Genomic DNA, 21,939 nt, shown 5'->3' with positions numbered 1-21,939 from the left:
TCTTATCTATTAAGTCTGGTACTTTTATGAGCGCTCATTAGCAAAAAATGGAAACCAGTTTGTTTTTCCTAAAATATGATTACACAGTTCCGTTTTGCCACACTAAGATTGTTAAACTAAAGAAGCTATTCTGTTCTTGGAGAAAACTTGTAAAAGGGGGGGCGGGTGGGTGGGAGGGAGGGGTTTCGAATGATCGAATTTTGTAAACTCAGGTTTCAGTAAATCTAAACTTCCTGACAGAAAAAAGAAAATGGAATTGTGTGTACAAGCTTGCTCGGTTCACACTAAAAACAGCCAATGGTATCGTACTCGCAAGAGGAATTACAATATTTTAAAAGAACTAAACACCTAGAGAATTTTTTTATCTGTAGCTGCCCGTCTAATGACATCAATGCAGTACGTGGCAATGGTCTATCACAGATGTATATACCATACCACCATTGAGATAAGTATGCTGTGGGTGATGCGACAAATGTTTATTTTAAACTTTGTTTCAAAGAGATAGAATAAACGGCGCCACAAGGTGAATACATTCCGTATTTACAGTCCTACTTGTAAGCAAGTCGAGTAGGCTTTGCCAATGTTTGTTATGGGGAGGATGGCCAGCAATATTAAAACCCAACAGTGACCAAAAACATGAACTGAAGAGCAACTGCTATATTTCCTCTCCCCTGGTTCAGTCACAAGTGATGGACAAGAAGGCAGACAGTGGTGCCAGACAGCAAAGCAGGGCTGCACTTAGCCACAAGCATGCTGTGTTTTTAAAAAGAGTAATTCAGAGAACACCTTTAAACTACAGAAAATATAACTTGCCAAGCGTCTAATGGTCAAATCGCAGTAAATTAGGCATACTTTTTTGGGTACCTTGCAAAGCATGGACCAAATTTTCTGGCACTCACATAGAATAAAATACACATTGTACGGTCATGATGTCTTTAATATTTACCAGGTACCACAGTTAACTCCCCCACCGTAAGTGGGAGCTCGACTGCTTACTGTAACCATTTACAAAGAGGAAATGTGTGCAGGAACAGAAAGGAGAGTTAACAGTTGCGGGACTAGCATGTACACAGTGTCCAGGTGAGGTACATATAATACAGTAAATACACCACAGAGCTGGTGGAAAGAGCAGCACCACAACACGTAAACTGTCGAACACATGCAACTAAAGTGCTACTAGGCATCGCCCTCGGCAGACAATCCCACTGGTTCACGCTCTGGAACCGTTCCCGCCAGATGTACAGAAGTGCTGCAGTTCAAGGTCCGAAACTAACTGAGGATATGTCCGCCCTTTAGACATTACTCAGAGCATCCACACCAGGAAGAACTTTGCCTGCAAGTTAAAGGGAGAAAAAAAATGGTGTTAGAGGTTTCAGTATCTGTAGGAAATTTGGGATTACAACTCGTTCTGGCTTCTGGACTAAGAATGCATACACTTTCAACATAACCAATATGCTTTATATTGTAAATGTAATTATTAGCAAACAGTTTTCAATTAACAAAAAAAGAAAAAAAATACGATCCAATAAAGGCCTTGAAAAATTAATCAAAATTCTACACTTGCAGGTCTAGTGACATTTTTATGATCTACTCAACCTAACTAATGTACGTGACCAGTAAACTGGTCTCAAATTGTGCGATCCTCCTCCTCTTGTTTTCTATTTTAAGGCGCCACCCTTTTCTTCATTTATCACATATGCGAGCACCTTCAGATTTGAGAGGTCAGCATTTCTGCTCTACAATGATTTATTTTTTGTTTAATAGACTAAACATTTGTTGCATGCATAATTAGACTAGAGGCCACATATAAGGTACACATGAGCCCCGACTTGCCTTATTTCACTAATAGCATCTTCATCAGGGCAGGGGCAGTAATGTTTCTCAGTTCAAGTTTAAAAACTCACTTAATATATTACTACAGCATGATGTGGTAGTGCACATTAGTTTACAGCTAGCACATTTTCCATTGAAATGGCGACTAACTTTCCCACTAACATGCAGTTTTACTGATAAAAACTATAAAGCGCATAACTAATGTTTGGATACTGGGTTTCAGCAAAAAAGATTTATCATTTGCACATCATCAAGTAGTTTCCCAATTTGTTTTCATCATAAAAAAAAATTCCACCACACAATTACAAAAATGTGCATTAATAACTGAAATATATTTGAAGACATTTATACAGTTCACTTATTTCAATGCAGTATTAGAAACAAAAAGCCTGACCTATTATAACCATTTATTTTACACGCTTTACACAGCAGGATTTGCACACAGTTCACTTTACAAAGTCCTGAAACTTCAGCGGAAGCAAATCTATACAACAAATGGTAGCTTTAAATACATAAGCCATTACACCCAAATACCATGAAATGGTGGTATGATGAAGGGCTGTATCCAGGTGATTTTTAAAATAAAATCTTGAATGAGTAAGCCATGGATCCTGCGAACCAGACATTACTGGTCCTTACTCTAGAATGGACTAGACTACTGCTTCATTGATTACAGACATATGGAGAATTCTAGAGCTAGCACATCTCCCAATTCATTTATCGGGCCAACCAGCCTTATTAAATATCAAGCTGCCAGTCCGTAAGCAGAGCAGAAGATGGAGGATTAATAGGCAGCTATTTCTCCAAGTCAGATTATGCAGGGGGAAGGGAATGGCGGACTGAAGCTGGAATATGACGTCTGCCCCAATTCATTTAATATGGGAAGCATATAAAGCCTGGTTGAGGATCACTTTAAAGAGCTTCTCTGTTGCATGGAACAGAAAGGAGAGAATGCAGGTATCACAGCTGGAGGAGACTGCCAATCTTGAACAGAACTGAAAGCAGTCTCGGTAAAGTGGGGCACCAGGAAAGGAATAGAGGAAACACTGGAGGACTTGCAGCTGAAGCTTACATTGAAAATGGATACAGTAAATGGGAAGCCAGCAAGGTCAGGGAACATGTGTATGGTGAGAGCTGTAGAAAGTGGTTAGCCTGGAAACCCAGACTGCATTGAAATCTGTATTACATCAGGAAGGTTATGGATGAGGCGACAACCTAGATAGTTGAGGTGCGTAATGATCTAGAATGGCATGTTTTTTCAGGATCTATATTTAGAAACCTAAGTAATGATTGGGGGAAGAGTTAGATAGATGGTTAATGGATAAAACACCTGACCAGGCTCACCTAAGAACAGCAATAATTCCTAGGTCACAAAATAACCAGTGGCGATATTTTGACAGCAGTTAAGAAGCTTAAAAGAGGGAAAGCAGCAGGCACAGGCAGGATCCCAAATGAGCTCTACATTTTAATGTTGGATGCGGTGATTCTTGTCTGGCGCAGGTAGTTTAATTCAGTTTGATATTGGAAGGCTCCCCCTTACCAGGGTCCTGGAAGGAGGCTAGGTCACTGATTGAATAACCTGGTAAGAACTCCATACAGTGCCAGTCGCACAGACCAACATCGTTGCTGAATTGGGATTATAAGGTTTACTAGTATTCTACCTACCAGTCTGAGTAAAGTGGTGGGTAGTTTAATGAAAATTAGAAGGGTTTCCTACTTGGAAGGCATATGTGCGAGTTAACTCGCATGGTGACAGGCTGAACCGACTTAGCCATAATTCTAGGGGCCCACCTGACACTTACCCCTCGACTCTGCCAAGTCAAGGGGTAATTGTTAATTGTAAGTATTTAACAAGTGCGCTAAAGTGTTTTGTGATGATGGACGTGTGTTCGGTTGTACTGGGTACGATTTACGGTATGCCAATAACCCAAGTTCTTGTAAATAATCTCAATGCACCAGTTAAAGCAAGGAGGGGGGGGGGGGGTTATACTAGGCAGGGCTGTCCCCTCAACCATTCTGTTTGATTTGTATACCGAACCTCTCTCAAAGTTTAAGACTGAACAGAAGAATAAAACCTTTTACAATGGGCGCACTTTTCAGAAAAACAGCTCTGTATGCTCAGGATTTGAAAGGTTTATACACCAGGCGCTGCATCTAGTATCCCAGAGCTAATGTTAGAAGTAAGGCACTTTGGGGAGTTATCTGGCTAGGAGGTCAAGGAGTCAAAAACAGGGATAATGGTGTTGAACCAGAGCTGTGAAGGTATATAGAGATAGGGATAAACAGGATGCAGGATCCAGAGAAAATCCCATTAGTTAACATGGAGAAAGTCTGAAAGGAGGTAGGTAGGGGTTATGAAGAGATGGCAGACATTTGGTTGTGGTCTATCCTACCCAAATTTACCTACCTGCTTGAAAATATCTGTTAAACTTGAAGGAAATGCTCTGAAAATACAGGAGAAAATTGCCTTGTTTGTCTGGACGAGGAAAGGAATGACTCCCTTGAAAAAAAGCCGAGAAGGAAGGCGGAGAAAGGGGACTTAAGGGCTCCCAGATTTTCAACTGTAATGCAGAGCCATAAAAACAGCCAAAAGACATGAAAAGAAATGCCCATAGATGGTTCATGGAGTACTATTTTGAAATGGCAATATCGTAAAGTATACCAGCAATCCATTATTGCTACATGCAATGTATGGCAGAAGCCAAGGTGACTGGCTGGATTTTCAGTCACAAACATTAGTTTGCACAGTGGTATGACAAACAGTAAGGACAATTTGTGGAAGTTCCATAAATACTCACTGCAGCCATTACATTTCACTCACAGACAGTGGGGATTTCTCCAAGTAGGTCTGAGTTACTTTGATAATAGAGTCGCCATAATACACCAGCAACAAGAAGTCAAGAACTGGATTAGTGTCCTTTCAAATATGAATGGGCTTCAAAGAGTCCATCACACGAAGGGCAGACAGGCATAGCTGCATGGAGCTTCAAATTGCTTTGAGGGTTAAGGGCAGCTTACATTAAACATGGCAAATCCATATAGAACCAAAAGTTCCTTTATATGTAACGCGTGTCCTCTGTCTCAATAGTCAAACAGTGGTCTTGATCATAACATCCTTTGAGAAACTGAACGATATAAAGGATCAACTTCGACAATATAGAATGCCCTTATTTTCTCAGTCCTCTCATCTTTCACAGTATTTGAGAGCATCAATGAAGGTCTAAACTACCACAGGCACGCCATATGCCACTAAAGAGATCTGCAAAGGTCAGCACTTCGTTGCCAGGTTACCAATGTTTGAACACTGCTGTAAAACTAACACAAAGATAAATGAATAAGCAGCTGTATGCTATACAAAACATAGGTGGCAAAAGTCATGACTAACTCCAAAAGAGGGCAAGGGCAAGGGAAGAAATTGCAGCTTAGCATCGACCAGGATATTTACCTTCCAGGAGTTCTAGACTGGCTCCACCTCCTGTGCTGACATGGCTGACTTTGTCCTCAGTGTCCCACTTCGCACAGCAAGTGGCAGTATCTCCGCCCCCTGTAGTAAAAGGAGTAAAATAAATGAACTAAGCAATTTCAATTCTTCAGGAATTACCCTCCAGAACAAAGCAGAATGGTTGTTTGCATTTCTGACACCATGCCTATCCAATTACTCTACAACTTTATAGCCTTATGAAAGGGCTAAGATGGGAAATTACAACAAAGGAAAAGGAACGAAGAAACGCCGGTTATTGTGAACTCTGAGGTACAGCACAAAATACTGCCACCCCCATCCGGGTACCTCTTTAAGCCACTCATACAATAAATGGGACCTTAATTCTGTATTCTTCAGCCTTATGGTTTTGTGCTTCGTCCACATACATGTAAATGTGGAGTTTCATTCTCGGTCCTGCTCTTTGAGAGTCAATGTACAAATAGGGACCCCCCCATAAAACAATGGCAGTTCTCCGGGCAGGGAAAACACAACAGAATACACAACACCCATGAGCAACTATACACAATTACATAGCATGATTACTGTATGAACAGCCTTCAGACTGATGATTAAAAGATCTACTTTATTGACGCGACCTCTTTTTAAATGCCATGATGTACAAAATATAGCAATATGAAAAACAAATCACATTTACATGCAGTCACGCGTTTCGCACAACAATACACCATCAATACATAGTGCCTGTCAAAACTATCTTATTTCTCTCAATACGGACAACAGTGGTCCAGTCATAAATTAACAATGCAACTCAATAATTTAGTGTCACAAACATGATCAGTGTTTGTGGCTTGAGTTCTGATAGGTCTTCATGAGATGTTTGAGTGCCAGCTGCATAAGAGGATACATAACCATGGGCATTAAAACAAACATGCTAAAAATATCCAAAGTCCTCTTCAAAAAGTAAGTATCCACCAACATTCAAGTACATCACAAGCGCTGACAAGAAACCCCCTCAAGGAAGGTGAAGCTGCCAAATGAAGGTTCTATTACTCACCAATGATGGTTGTACATCCTTTTGCAGTGACTTCTACCACCTTGTCCATGAGAGCTTTGGTTCCATTTGCAAATTTATCCCACTCGAACACACCAACAGGGCCATTCCAAACGATCTGCTTGGATCGGCCGACTGCTTCAACAAACTTCTTTACGCTTTCAGGACCACAATCTAATCCCTGAATAAAAAATGAACACGTTTCAGGTTCAGTATATAACTGACTCATTGTTAACTCTAAATAAGAAGTTTAACCCCTTCGCTGCTCATGGCGAGCTGAGCTCGTCGTGAGGCACGGTTGAGCTGTGCTTATGACGAGCTGAGCTCGTCATGAACAATGGGGTTCATCCAGGATCAACACAGGAGGGGAAAAGCCATAGCAGCCAAGGTGTTAAACAAATAAGAGTATTGATTTTCTATACAGAGTACGGGATACTCTGCTGTACATAAGCAGCTTAAAATATATAAGCATACAAAAGATGTAAAAACCTAGCATGTCACAAACATCTAACTTTACACCGTTTTTTCCTTGCACCTCATTTGGGAGATGTGTTTGCTTTTGGACACAGCTCACTGTTGAGGTCCCAAACTTCATTCAGAATAAGAGCATCACAGGGTTGCCTTGTGTTTTGTCCTTAGCTACAACACCGTAAAACAAAAAGGTCAGTGGAAGAGGTGCAGCTTATGTTCGTGTGTTCCCAAGCTGCCCTCCTTCCCCATGCAAATCATAGGCCGCTTGGCTTGCAGTTCTGGCCCACCTATGAAGTATTCTGCTGGAAATGGGCTTGAGACTGGTGGGCCGGGCCAGGACAAGGGCAGGCTTGGGCTGACTGTCCAGCAAACAATCGAAATACTCTGCTGTTTGGAGCTGCATAGAGTTCATGTGGAGACTGCTATGAAGGAGCAGTCTGATGCAGGATACTGTAGTCTCAGAAGCTCCTGGAAACACCAACATAGCTAAGCATGGTTTCCTAAGAAATGATCCATGGTTTGAAGGGCATTCAATGCGCTCCTGGGGGCAGTAAAAGCCTTTGCAAGGTTGGTGTCCAAAACTAGCCCAAAGAACTATAGCCTACACAAGGATATCAAGATCCAAAAGATCTAGAGTATCAGGGCCTGGTTGAACTCTCAGTCCTTCAACAAAACTACTATTTGGTGACCTTCGAGTTATGGAACCTTGGCCCAGGATCTTGGCAGAGATACAAGAAGATGCATATATGCCAACGGGCATTGCTTAGATGCTCTCCAAAAAGTGACGCATCACCTTCATGCCACCACAACCCGTACATGGAATTAAATGTTCTCCACTAACCACAGCTGATCATTCTGGACTGCGCCAAAGTAAACATCTTTGACTTGACATTCTCAACTAGTTCCTCTCCCTGCAAAGGTACAGAATGGACCAAAGCATTATGTCTTTTTCCTTTCAAGAAATTAGGGTAGTGGTGTCGTCCTTTCGGAGGATGGGACCAGCTCAAAATGTCAAACCTAAATGATTTTTAGCCATCTGAAAAAGTTCCTTAGATGTCAAACGAGTCAGATAGCCTGGATGAAGACAGCCGAGGCAACTATAGACTATTCAGTGGGTTGGTACATTAATGATATAGAAGAGAAAGTTCTTCTCCACTCCTTTCCCTGGCCACAGTGGAAAGTCGCCGGACAACAGGCTGGTTAACCCCAAGCAAGTTATAGGAACTTCTTGGCCTCAATTTGTCTTCTGGACATCTTTAGTTGAACATACACCACACCAACCCAACACCCCTGAAAGCACCTGCTTTTTGACAGTTTGAACCTCCAGAAAGTCGGGGAAGCTGCCTGAGTCTTGGAGCCAACGGAGGCTATTGACTTGAAAGGCTGCTTAGACAGCACTCAACCAGCCAGACATTGCTACAAGACTAGCACAAACTAGAGAGGACTTTTCTGGTACTCCGGCTTTAGTTCAAGACTTCACCCAAATCTATCTGCTCATGGAAAGAAAACAAAAGTCTGTGTTAATGTAAATGAGGTGCAAAAACGAATAGTTTACCTGTCGGTGTGGTTTTGCAGCTTGATGATCTTTCTGGATTCACTATGCTGTGCATATCCAGCTATCTGGTGGTTGGGTCCGGAATCGTAGTTTTTTTTTTCGTAGCCCCGGTGGGCGTGGACGTCCCACCATTTGGTGTACCTTCGGTGACATCGGCATGCTTCCGGCGGAAGCTCCCACCCTTGGGCGCCATCTTCGGATTTCTTTTTTCCCCTTGTGTCCTTGTAGTGAATCCATGGCTATGTTTGATAAACCTTTCTCCAACGTAATTCTATTCACGTATCTTGTAAGCTTCAACTTGCTTTCTATTTCATGTGTTTCCACCTTCTTCTCCAGCCTCTTCTTTCTGGCGGAGGCGGGTGGGTTTGCTAGTGAATCCAGAATGATCTTCAAGCTGCAAAACTACACCGACAGGTAAGAAACTATTCGTTTAGCAGCATGAATCTTTCTGGATTCACTATGCTGTGCATAGATTTTGAAGCGGTTTCGTTACTTTTGTGGCAGCTGGGTGGAAGATGAGCGTTGGTTGTTGAATATATGTTTAAGCACTCTTTGTCCTACTTGTGCTTCCTTATTCATCTGTACATCCACGCAATAGTGCTTCGTGAACATGTGCACTGAAGCTCATGTTGCCGCCAGGCATATGTCCTGAATTGGTGTGTTGGCCAGAAAGGCAATTGTTGCTCCTTTCTTCCTGGTCGAGTGGCCTGTGCCCCTCCTGTTAGCTCCTGCGCCGCTTGCTTGTGGCAGAATTGTATTGTTTGTGCGATCCATCGAGCTATGGTGTTCTTAGTCACTGGTCTACCCAGGTAACTGTTTGCGAAGGATACGAAGAACTGTTTTGTCTTCCTGTGTTCCTTCGTCCTTTCAATGTAGTGCATCACTGCCCTTCTTGCGTCTAGCGTGTGGAGCGCCCTCTCGGCGCGTGTCGTGGGGTTATGGAAGAAGCTAGGAATTTGAATACTCCGATTCATGTGGAACCTTGACACCACCTTTGGCATGAAGTGCAGGTCTGTTCTCATCACGACCCGGTCACTGTATCTGGATGTAGGGTTCCTGCAGTGTTAGTGCCTGTAGTTCGCTCACCCTGCGTAGCGAGGTGATTGCTACCAGAAAGGCCGCTTTCATGGTCAGCATTTGCAGTGAGGTCTTGTGGATGGATTCGAAAGGTGCTTTCATGAGCTCTGTCAGTACGACATTCAGGTTCCAAGCCGGCCGCGGCATCCTTTTAGGTGGCGCTATTCTCTTAGCCCCTTCCAGGAATCTTTTTACTACTGGAGATGTAAAGAAGCTTCTCCCCGTTTCTCCTCTTGTGTATGCCACAATCGCTGCCAGGTGTACCCTCAGCGAGGATGAGATTATCTTAGCTTTTATTAGGTGCGTGAGGTATCTTAGCACCGTCGATTCCCTAGTCAGCTTTCTATGGAGTTTTTTCTTGCAGCACCATTGAGTGAATCTTTTCCATTTTTCCCCATAGCACTTGCGTGTGCTGGGCCTTCTTGCCTCCCGCAGGGTGCCCTATGGTAGTTTTAGATGTGCGAACTCTAAGTCCTCAGGAGCCAAGCTGAGAGGCTGAGGCTCTCCGGCTCTGGGTGTAAAACTTCTCCGTTTTCCATGGAGAGTAGGTCTCTTCTTTTTGAGAACTTGTGGGGTGGACCCTGCGCCATCTCCATTATCTGCGAGTACCAGGTCTGTCTGGCCCATTGTGGTGCCACCAGGATGAGCGTCATGTTGCTAGTCATGCATTTGTTGAGAACCCTGGGGATCAGCGGTATCGGGGGGAAAAGCGTAGGCAAATGTTTTTGACCAGCTAATCCATAGGGCATTCCCCTGGGATAGTGCCTCTGGTTGTCTGGATGCAAAGTACTGGCATTTTGCATTCTGGCGTGTTGCAAACAGGTCTATTGTCGGAGCGTCCCACCTCCTGAATAGTTTTGGTTTCCTGTATGTTGAGTTCCCACTCGTGGGATGCTGAAGTCTGCCTGCTGAGCCAATCCGCTTCTACATTGTCCTTCCCTGGCAGGTGTATGGCTAGCAGGTCTATTTTGAGTGGTATTGCCTATCTCCAGATTTCCTGTGCCAAGCTTGACAGAGGGAATGATGGAGTTCCCCCCTGCTTGTTGATGTAAAACATTGTTGTGGTAGTGTCTGTATCAGCACATTTTGGTTGTACAGTGGTTTCTGAAAGGCCTTGAGGGCAAGCAACTCTTTTCAGCTCCAGGTAATTGATGTGTCTGACCGCATCCGCTGGGCTCCACAGACCCCTCTCTGAGACAGTTCATGTGTGCGCCCCATCCCTTCTGGGATGCGTCTGTGGTGATGGTCACTGTTGGGGTCCGGTGGTGTTAGAGGCTTCCCTATTGTTATCCTCTTTGGTCCACCACTTAATTTCTTCCTGCACCTTGTACGTTACAACAACTAGATCCACTCAACTTCCTGTAGCTTGTGACCATTGCTGTTGCAGCCACTCTTGGAGTGGTCTCATTTGTAGGCGTACATTGGGGACCAGGTGTATGCATGACGCCATCATTCCCAAGATCTTGCTCACTGTCCTCACTGTCAGAGCTCGCCCCTTCTGGTAATGACGTTTCTCCCTCAGTAGGCTGAGTGTCCTCTTTTCGCTGGGTAACACCCTGCATTGGATGGTGTTGATTTGAGCTCCCAGGAAGATCTTCACTTGCTCCGGTTCAACCAAGCATTTTCCCCAGTGTATGGAGAATCCCAGGCTTGTTAGCATTCTTGTGACCTGCTCTGCATGAACCTTGCATGTCCTGTAAGAGCTTGCCTTTATGAGCCAGTCGTCGAGGAAGGGGTACACGTGTATCCCCTCTCTTCGCAGATGTGCGGCCACTGCTGTGAGGCATTTGGAGAATACCGTTGGTGCGGACTTTAGACCGAATGTTAGGGTTCTGAATTGGTAGTGATCCTGGTTTACTGTGAATCTTAGCATGTGCTTGTGCTGCCTGTTCATGGGGATGTGCAGGTACGCATCTTTGAGGTCTACGGTGGAAAAGAAGTCCCCGGCCTTTATCTGTGGGATGACCTCTTGTAGGGACGTCATCTTGAATTTTTGAATCTTTGCATACTTGTTTAGGAACCGTAGATCCAGGATGGGTCTTAGGCTTTCGTCCACTTTTGGCACCAGGAAGTAGTTTGAGTACACTCCCATGTTACGTTCTTTGAATGGAACCGGTTCGATGGTCTCTTTGAGGAGGAGTTCTTGAGCTTCCTCTTGGAGCAATTGCAGCTCTCTTCCCGAGTGCTCTCTTTTCTTTGGCTCTGTTTGGTGGTCTCTTTTCCAACTCTATGCAGTATCCAAACTGTATGATGTCGAGTATCCACTTGTCTGTGGTTATTTTTCTCCACTCCTGGAGAAAAAAAATCTCAGCCTGCCTCCTACTGGTGTTACGTGTTCTTTTGTGTCTTGTCCGTGTAGCCCTCTCCTCTTTGTTTTCCCGTGCTCCTCCCCCGGAGGGTTTGAGTGGGTGAGCACCTTTTTCCGTGTGACGTCACTTAGAGGGGGGGTTGTTCACCGCCTCTCCTTCTATGGCCCCGTCCGTTTCCTTTTCCTCGAAAGGACTGGCCCCTGTTCTGATAGTTCCAGTTTTGCTTCTGCTGGCCCTGGTGACATTGGTTGTCACTCTGTTGACACTGGTGGAACGCCTGGTGTGATTGTCCTTGCTGGTTTCCACCCCTTCTGTTCGGCCTCCGCGTAGGAGTGCCTCTTCTCATCCCCCTGAATTGCAGGGCCCCCATGGACCTTGCAGTCCTCGTTGTCTTTCTTCAGTTGGGTGAGTTTCTCATCAACTGGGGCTCCGAACAGTGTTTCATGATGTTGTTCTAAACCTCAGTTTTGAAGCCTGAGATCCTGAGCCAGGCTTGCCTTCTCTCTGTGATGCCTATAGCCATCAGTCTGCTGGATGTTTCAGCCCCATGCAAGGCTGTCTTCAGGAATGAGTTAGCAATGCTTTTCCCTTCTTCCACAAGGCGCGTTGCCCTCTGAAGGTATTGCTCTGGGAGGTGCCTGAGCAATTGGCTGATCTCATCCCAATGTTGGTATTGGTGCCTTTTCAGGAGGGCGTTGGAGTTAGCCATCCGCCAGTGCATTGCGGCGTTCTTCTCAATTTTTCTGCCAGTCAGGTCCATCCTCCTGCTTTCCTTGTCAGGTGGTGGCCCAGATGTTGTTGGGACATTGGCCCTTCTTCTGGCCATTGCAGCGATTATTGAATCTGCTGTGACAGCCCCCTTGATGTAAGCAGGGTCCTGGGAGGAGAATTTGCATTTCTTCTCTGTCCTCTGCGTGACTGATCTGCATGTAGCCGGGTCCTTGAACGCTTCCTTCCCCTGATCCATGATGCTTTTCAGCATGGGCAAGAACTGGCTTTTTGTCTACGTGGGGAGCAATGTTTTCAGCAGGAAGTCTGCTTTAGGCTTCTCCTCTTCCAGCTTAACCCCATAAGCTGCTGCTGCCTTCCTGATGACCTCATTGTATGCCCCAATGTCATCTGGCGGCGAAGGCCTCAAGGGATATGTCTCCACAAGCTCCTCCGGGTTTTCGGCCTCAATGTCCTGCCATTCTAGGTCTTGGGCCGTCGAGGATCCTGAGCCGTAGCTTGACTGCTGCTCCCCATATTCACCCTCTGTGTAATAGAGGTCCTCTTCCTCTTTGTGTTCCGTGGGCTCCGGAGTTTTCGGCGGCTCTTCGACGTCGAACTCCTCGTGCTCCTGCACCTCAGCGACAGCCGTCGCTGGCTTCGAGGGGATCCTGAAACTTTTTCCTCGAAGACCTTCTTCCTCTGAAGGATGTTTTCCATCTCGTCCTTGAGCCTTCTTTTCTTAGTCTCCAACTGTGCAGCCTGCTCGTCATCGAGAGTTTCGGCTGCTCATAGACTGCGCCAGACGTCGAAGCTTTTTTCGGCTCCTTCTCCTTCGAAGTCCCTTTTTCGGGGGCTTGCTTCGACGACCTTGGCTTTTCGCCGGTCTTCGGCGCCCGGGAGTCCTTCTCGAAGGATCCGCAGGGCCCTTTATCGGGGGATGCAGCTTTGGTCGTCGAAGTTTTCGGCGCTGGTGCTCCCTTCGAGGCTCTGGACTCTGATTTTCGAGAGTGTCTCAGGCTTTCGAGGCCCTGTCGAGGTTTTCGGGGTCGTAGACTCTCCTACCTTGTCAAACATTTTCTCATCGGTCTCTGCGACCGTGAAGTCATCTGGACCTTCGGCGATGTTGTACTAGTCGTCGGTGGAGAGGCCCAGTTCGTAAAGCGGCGGGGCCTGGCCTTTGCCCTGCATCGTGTAGTGAGCTATCCTCTGCTTCTCTCGAACCCAGAGTGCCTTCGGTTTGAAGACTGAGCAGGCGTTGCAGTCTTTGCTCTCATGGTCGATCGGCAGGCAGAGGTTGCAGACCAGGTGCTCGATCGGCAGGCAGAGGTTGCAGACCAGGTGCTGGTCTTCTGCGCTAACTTGTGGTGGCAGTTTCTGCAGAATTTAAAGGGTGTCTTGTACATCCCTGCGCTCAGGGGGCCTCCTGTGTGCGCATTCTCTGAAGGGCGTCGAAGATCTCGAGGTTCTTCACCTTCTTAGTCGTCTCCTCTCTGATGGTCTTCTCAGGTCTTTTCAGTCGAAAAGTTGCTGTATTTCCTCCTTTTCTCCTCCAAAACTTCTGGAGCTTCATGCGACGATCCAGACCCAATGGCGGAAAAAAGAATCTGAAGATGGCGCCCAAGGGTGGGAGCTTCCGCCGGAAGCATGCAGACGTCACCGAAGGTACACCAAATGGTGAGACGTCGACGCCCACTTGGGCTACGAAAAAAACCAAACAAAAAAAACAAAAACAGACTACGATGCCGGATCCAACCACCAGATAGCGGAATATGCACTGCATAGTGAATCCAGAAAGATTCACGCTGCAAAACATACGGTTTTAGCTCAGTCGCTTCGTAAATATGTTAAGCATAAACTTGTATTACTATTACAAGGAACAAGTGGTTAATATTAACACATCCAATTCAAGGTGAATATGTAGTCCACAACAAAGCACGGGTGCTACACCCCATATTACACACTGCCATCAAGGGTGTAATGTCAACAGCAAAATAGTCTACACAAAACAATCTTAAACCAGGCACAATGCACTCAATGAGAGCAAAGCAAAAAAGCATGTGACAAAAGAATTGTGTTTGCAAAAACATATGCTCCACATTTCTTGATATAGTACTTTTCTCTTTCGTTTTTTAAGTGATAGGCAAGTGTAATATACTAATCTCCAAAAGGAGAATAATATTATGAACAATACATGTACGTGGATTAGTTTAACTATCAGTTAAAAGTAGCTCTCCCAAAGAGCTATGAGCCAGGAAAGGGCAGCAGAATCTCGCTCGTTTCAGAGGATTCCACCACCTCTCCTTAATACTAGAGTTAGACCCCATTACAACACAACTGCCTGGACCCTCGACAACCCACCATCTAAGTGCCACTTCAAAGTAGGAAATATAAAATGAACTCGGAGCCAAAATTTTCACCTGTACGAACACATGCATGCGCTACACATGCAAAACATTACACGCTTGCGATATCTGTGTCCACATGGATGGGGGGGGGGGGGGGGGGGGGGGGGAGGGGAAGGGCCTGGTGCATGGACTGGCAAAGCACTAAAAGCGAGAGGGGCCAGTAGGTGCTTCTCCTTTGCATACGTGGATAAAATCTGCCTTACCATTATGAAGGTTTTTGAAGCCATTACAGTCAATCCTCTTCAACCTAGTGAGCAATTGACAGTCACACTCGCCAAAAACAGTTCACCTGGTGTGCTATTCTTGAACACCAAGCCCTGCTGTGTCACGAAAGTTGCTTCAGCACACATGCACGACTGTCACAAGTGCTGAAGTGGCAGGAGGGGATGGGCCAAAAGACTAGCTGTAGTTAATTTGAGGCGGGATATGCTCACTAGAGTCATGCAAGGGGGGCTTTCTCTGTCCCACCATCTGGAAATTGGGATCAGTCAGCATTTGCACTATCCGATGCAACTTAATACTATAGATTTTTCTGCTGTAGAGAATTTACAGTTCCGGGTGAGAATGTTGTTGTCCATTGAGGATGTATTTCAGGGGAGGATTATGGTGGTAGCTGTTAAAAAGGAAGCAAACACCCACACACTTTGAACTATGGTGGTGTTCAACTAACTTTCCACTGATTATTCAATCAGATTTAGACATGCAAATCTAGTCCCAAAAACCAGGTGCAAGTGTAAAAGGGGTGGGAAGTTCAGCAAAACACCACTATATTTAAAAAAGTATTACAAAATAAAAAAAATTAAAAAAAGGGGGGGGGGGTTTAAGAAACCCAATGTTTCATGCACTAATGCACAATATTATGCAATAACTATTTCAGCAGATAATATAAATTCAGATGATGGCATGGTGAGAACTTCTGGAAATCTAAGAACACTACAGCAGAGGTCTCCCACCTTTTCTGTAGTTAGAGCTGCTTCTGCTCAGTGAAATCTTGAGCTACTGAAGGCTAAGCAACCCACGCCTTATCAGACATCCCCCTCGCCCAGCTTCATTGACTTTAAGCCGAATATCCATACAGCCAGATACTATGATCTGAACCAAATATTTTGACACGGGGCACTAGAACAAGACTGCAATTTGTGTCAGTGAAAGTGTGGTCTTTGGGGGATTTATGAATGAATGTGTGTGCGTATGAATGGGATATAGGTGTACGGGAGCTTGGTCTAACAATGTGGCCCCCACCCCCCGCTTCAGCTTCCTTCTATGGTGGTGAAAAATGTGGGTGCTCTGTTTTATGGGCAACTTTCATTTGGGCTCAGGTATCAGCTGTAGTGAAGGCCTGCTTCTGGATCTTGAAGTTAGCATTTGCTCCCTTAGGAGACTTAGGTTATCGTGGGTAGGGCTCTAATATTTTCCAGCCTGGATTATGCCAATGTTCTGTACTTGGGCCTCCTAGAGGACTTGATTCAGCAGTTACAAGTTATGCTAAACATAGAAATCCGCCTACTGTATAAAAATCCTATATGTGCGTCTGTCCGTATTTAGGGACAAATTGCATTGGCTGCCAGTTCACCAACACATATTGTATAAGACTGTTGCTTACGCACCAAGCCCTTCAGGAAAGGGGACCTAGGCACCTTAAGAACAGATCAGGGAATACATCCCAGGGAGACTTCTTCGCTCTTGTAATGCCTGCCAGACATATTGTGATCCCTAGTTTTGTAAAGCAACGGGGGGGGGAGGCTCCTCCTTCACCGTTAAAGATTCGGGAATGTGGAATCAGCTGCCGGTACATCTGAAGTCCATCTTGAAAATATACATTTAAAAATGAGCTGAAAACATGCTTATTCAGTTTGTAGTGGTGGCAGCAGAGTGGTAGTTCTCTGGTTGTACACTGCACTTATTACCTGGAGCGCCAGGACACACTGAGTAGCTGTGTGCTATAGAATTGTATTCATTCAATGGGAGGATGTGTCATATGTATTTCTGACACAGAACAGGACATACCTTACACCATATGGGGCACAGTTACATAAATAAACACAAACATACAGCCATTTTTTTTAAAGAGATCAATCTAAAGTGCAGAAAAATAGATTGAAACTATGTTCATAAGGAACATTCTTCTGCACTTTCAATTTCTCCCACTTGCAATAATGGCTGTATTTTTCATTTATAAATAGGACACTAGGTCTACCAGACACTCGAAGCAAGATGCCTGTATAGGAAACACTTTGAAATGGGAGAATATTAAACTTAGCTTTATGTTCATATCGATTCCATAAAACTCAGTTAAATTTTCTCCAATTTCAAAGTGTCACATTTAAAAACAGTAGGCATCTTGCTCCCAATGTTCTAAAGACGCGGTGTCATATTTATAACAGAAATATACAGCCATTTGTTTAAATGGGAGGAATTTAAAGTGAGGAAACATGCTTCATAAAACAATAAGACTTAATTGACTTGATTGAAAGGGGGAGAAAAACATTGACTTAATAGTACATAGAAATATTTTTTTTCACTTTGTTTCTCCCATTTAAAAACAAGCATTGGCATAGCCAATAGGTCTCGCCTTTGGGAACTTATAAGTGTTTAGCCAGAACTATTGGCTTTGGCAATGTTTTAGTGAACAGATATCATTAAGTAGAATAGCGAGCGTTTGATGTACCCAATGATTGAAGATCTTAGTGTGGATTAAAACTTAATGATTATCACCTCCACACACATGTGCGTAAACCCAAACCGCTACAACCAAGAACAGGATTCCTTCACACTTCGCGCCCACCTCAGATCATGCTGACTGCCAGCACACCTCCTCAATTGGACCCCCACAAACAAGGAGGCGTTATCAGAGTCAGTCATTAACAGACATCAACACGTCTCTCAAAGTTTAACAATGTAACTTATTTCTTTACAGAACGTATATATAGATTAAGGGACAACATACTGAGCTTCTACTTTGGCCTACCCAAATAACGTTGAAAGCTTCACATATAAAAGATTATAAACTTTGTCTTTTCATCCTACACTACTGTTTAAAAAAATAAAAAGAACAGGATAGAAATGCAAAATGGTTTGGACTCATCACAATACATTAGGGTAAAAAAAAATAGTAATTTCACAAATGTGTTTTAACACATCTCCAGCCAAAGCAATTCATCAGAATACTTGCTCTACTTCATCCTACATGAACAATTAAAACCAGGAGAGCAATGACCATAAGATCAGCTGCTACAGTTAGGGAGGATGGGCCTGTAGGGAATAGAGGTCTTAGCACCGATGACTTCAGCTTGCAGCAGGACAGGTTTCCTAGGAGCAAGGCACCAAGTTGACGCCCATGTCACCTCACCGCCCATGGTTTCAGTTCTCTTATCTGCCAGACTCAGGCAGCACCTAGAAGCTACACGGTTTGCGTTGCGAGCTATACACGAATATTGTAGCATTCACCAGTACCACCAGTTGCAATTGCTGAGACGGTGTGAAGCATGTCCCTGTGGTCAAAATCCCCTTTTTTCCTTCCTCGCCGCCCTCTTATCTATTTTTGTGTCTCTCCTTACGGTGAACTTTGAGACAGGGAGTGGCTGGCATGCTCACCTGCCGTTTGGGGGTGTGAAAGGAGAGACGCAGCAGGCATGTGCCGAAAGTGAAATACAAGTGCAAGTGTGAGGACGGCATAGAGGGGTCATGAAAAATAAGACCACAGAATTAGTAGCAGCCAGTGTCAGAATCTAGATAACAAGATGTCTTCGAGAAGAGAAGGGCGGTAGCGCAATGTCTAAACTTTCAATATTAGCAGCGAAAAGTCCCTCAAAGACGTTCAAAAATCAGACATGCCTCGTTCTGTTTGGTGCTTTGCTGCCATCTACTGAAAGCACCCATTTCTGTAGAGACTCAGACCTAAAGATCCCTCTTCAGAGTGGTAGTTTATCTTCCCGCCATTCATCAGATGTTCAATAACCTCAAAAATGCACTTGAAAATCCTCAATTTCTACGGCTCACCTCTTAAACCTAAAAAAAACGCCAGCTGTAATGTCGGATGTATTAGGAATTTCCACTTTTGTGGCATTTATTTTGTAAAAATGCTAGCTACATGCATAGATTGTGTCCACTTTATCTGTATCCATGTGTTTAATGGTTGTGAGAATATGAAGTTGCCACTAGTTTCCACATTCATTGGACGGCCATTCGTGCACGCATCGTTGGACGGAATGTTTGGTGCTATATTTCGCGTTAAATACGGTAACAATACTTTCTGAATATATCATTGCTTAGGGTGAATGGACTGAGTTTCTTCAGCTTATAAGCTTTAGATAGATTTGTTCAATTCCATCTGTTTATGTATACACACACACACACACACACACCCCCACACACACAACAGTAACCTCTTTACATTTTTACAAATTAATACAAAGTGGAAACATAGTTTTCCTTCAGTATTTTTATGGAGAAAAAAAATTACTAAACACAGAAAATTGAGGACATTAGTTAGAAGCCGATCTCCATTCCAGTTTATCCCCCAATGCATCTCCAGTGCATTCTGGTACTCAGTGCAATGGTTTAAGCAGGGCAGCAAGTCCTAGAAAGCAGAGCCAACACTCAGACTGGGTGAATTACTCAAATACAGAACTGAGACAAGCGTTCTCCTCCTGTAATACACTGCGCATTACAGACCAAAATGTTCCCGTGCTCTTCCAGACCACAAGAAGCAATGTTTATAGGGCCTCCAGAGGTCAGAAGGGGAGAGCAAAATGCAGAGTGTCACAGGAAAAGGAGTCCAGACCTGTATCTAGAGGCAGAGCCAGGACTGAAGTGGTTGGTGGAAAGCATGTTTTGCCAGGGTCTGCAGAACAGGTTCAGTTTCAAGACCTGAATGGAGTAGTATATTTTTTACTATACACACCAGACTGAATGGGACATCATGGATCCGTCCTGCAGTGTGGTCCTTCTTGGGCCAGGCTTGTTTGCTGCAGACAGACCAGCTTTCTGCCTGGATGACCCAGAGGCCTGGGGGCCTATGGGTAATGTCAAATGTACCAATCCAAGGGGCAGGCCCCGGCTGACGTCCGGGATTATTCAAGGAGCTAGGAGAGTATTGTGGAACAAAGACTGCATAGGTGCTAGTTTTAGGAGAACACACATGTTGGAAAGCCTATTATCTCACCGTAAACATAGAACAAGCAACGTCGTGTGCCAGCCAGCGGTAAGGAGAGGGCAGAAAATAAAAGTAGTGCAGTTAAACCAAACATATGGCACATACTGGAAGGATCCATTTAGCAAGGGCAGTTGGCAGGATGATAAAAAAACAGCCACATGTTGGGACAAATGGATACTATTCACCAAAGAAAACTATGGAATTAGTAAAGGCAGGCCGAGCAACAAATGAAAAGCGGTGGGTGTGTGTTCAGCATCCACAGAAAGATTACAGCATGCCTCATAGCACACTCTAGGTTCACCTAAAAAAGGCCTATTTTTCTGTTGCAAATAAGGCTCAGCGTCTACTGGCCACTGGGAGCAAGAGGACTGCTGTATGTAAATGCAAACATCAATGTGTTCTCAGGTTCCAATAGAGTTGACAAGAACTTTAAGAGTTAAATATCTCAGTGCTTCAGTTACTCACCTGTGCCCCAGGTGGGTCATACATCTGGCTGAGTACTGATTGTTAGGCCCTGCTATCGGTCACTTGATAAACAGTATTCCTGCAACTTTAAAAGGAAAACGTCACCCTGTGCTTATTTACAAATGGACTCCGGGCTGCAAGCTAAACTGAAGATAGCTGGGAGCTACTGATAGCTCGCGACCGAGTAATTTGTCTACAGCAGATTGGAATACAAAGAAAAATTTTAATTCTGTCCAACTGTCGGAGGAAATCTACAATGAATAGATAGGACATTTAAGACTTACTTTGCAGATGAGCCTCAAAACCTGTTGTAAAAATACAATAGGGAATTAATCTTTACATGAGTAATTTTTCCGTAATTATTTTGGTATGAGATCCCTGCCAACGCAGTGTGCAATAGACAGTTCAGTGTACCTGGCTTAGGTTCGGCATGGCAAGTTTGCACAGTTCCATCTGGAGGGAGGGAAATTGAAGTGGGAAAGGAGAATCAAAAAAAGCAACATTACCCATCTCCACTCCCAGAGCAAACTTTGCGCTTTGCTACAAAAAAGTGGTTGAAACGAAGTACACCAAACGTTATATTAAAATAGGTGCTTTTAGTTTTCCCGTTACTGTAGCACCAATTGCCAAATTTGCACAACATTTAGCACATTGAGCTTACAGTTAAAAAGTTATAGTGCTAATAATTGTGGTCTACTTTGACACATCCACATGATATGATATTTTGCAGATATTCAGTCTTTTGTGGGTAGGGAAAGTTTTCTGCAGATGCTCAAGGGGGTAGAGGGGTGCACTCAAAGTTAAAGGAGCAAGGGTATTTTCATGAAATCTGGTAAGCTATTAGCAATTAAATCCCAGTGTTGGAATCTCAGGTCTCATGAACATCCAAGAAAGTCCAGTTAAGGAGGGCTGGAAGACTAAAAATAAAATTGCTAATAATTTATCACAGTTTCAAAGGTCAGTTCCTCATGACACTTGACAGGTTTAGCCTATTCTTGAAACGTTGAGTTCCATGCAAATATGTCATGCAAGATAGCAAAGAACACTTGGACCACTGTTAACTTTGGTGCCATGTAATGAATCAGAATGAGATGGTGAAGGCTGTTAGCAAATTAATCTCAGTGCAGAGTTCATTTACTAAAAACGATAGTGCTATTTTGTAGATGTGCCCAAAAATTGTCAAGACACTGATCAGCCGCAACTTGCACTGGTAAATGCTATGGGGCAGGTTGAGGGTGGGAGGGGTGTAAGTGGAATCAGACGGCAATGCGAAAACTACCTAAATAAAAGCACTTCCCTTGCGCGCACCGCATCGCTGAAGTCTGCGTTGCAGCGATTGCTTTGGTTTATTTAGTTAGTTTTCACATTGCCATTGTTTGTTGGATTCCACTACTCCCCACCCTGTCCCAGTCTCACCACCCCACAGCATTTACCTGTGCGAGCTGCGGCTGCTTGCCATGTTTAA

General features: G+C 44.3%; 1 protein-coding gene across 1 annotated transcript in view; it reads right to left on the bottom strand.

Annotated features, from left to right (window-relative positions):
• Window positions 1–919: 919 nt before the first annotated feature.
• PGK1 (phosphoglycerate kinase 1) overlaps window positions 920–21,939 on the bottom strand; it is a 60,879-nt gene continuing 39,859 nt past the window's right edge. Inside the window, exons 9-11 of the mRNA XM_086918415.1 lie at window positions 6,330–6,507; window positions 5,279–5,377; window positions 920–1,333 (exon numbers count right to left, since the gene is read on the bottom strand). Coding sequence (XP_086774541.1) covers window positions 1,293–1,333; window positions 5,279–5,377; window positions 6,330–6,507 — 318 coding nt within the window. The 3' untranslated portion in view covers window positions 920–1,292. The remainder of the gene's footprint in view (window positions 1,334–5,278; window positions 5,378–6,329; window positions 6,508–21,939) is intronic.

The sequence above is a fragment of the Lissotriton vulgaris genome, chromosome 4_1 (genome assembly GCF_964263255.1).
Source record: "Lissotriton vulgaris chromosome 4_1, aLisVul1.2, whole genome shotgun sequence".
NCBI classification, from domain to species: domain Eukaryota; kingdom Metazoa; phylum Chordata; class Amphibia; order Caudata; family Salamandridae; genus Lissotriton; species Lissotriton vulgaris.
The sequence above is the reverse complement of the archived record's forward strand: the minus strand, read 5'-3'. Positions and strand labels throughout refer to the sequence as shown.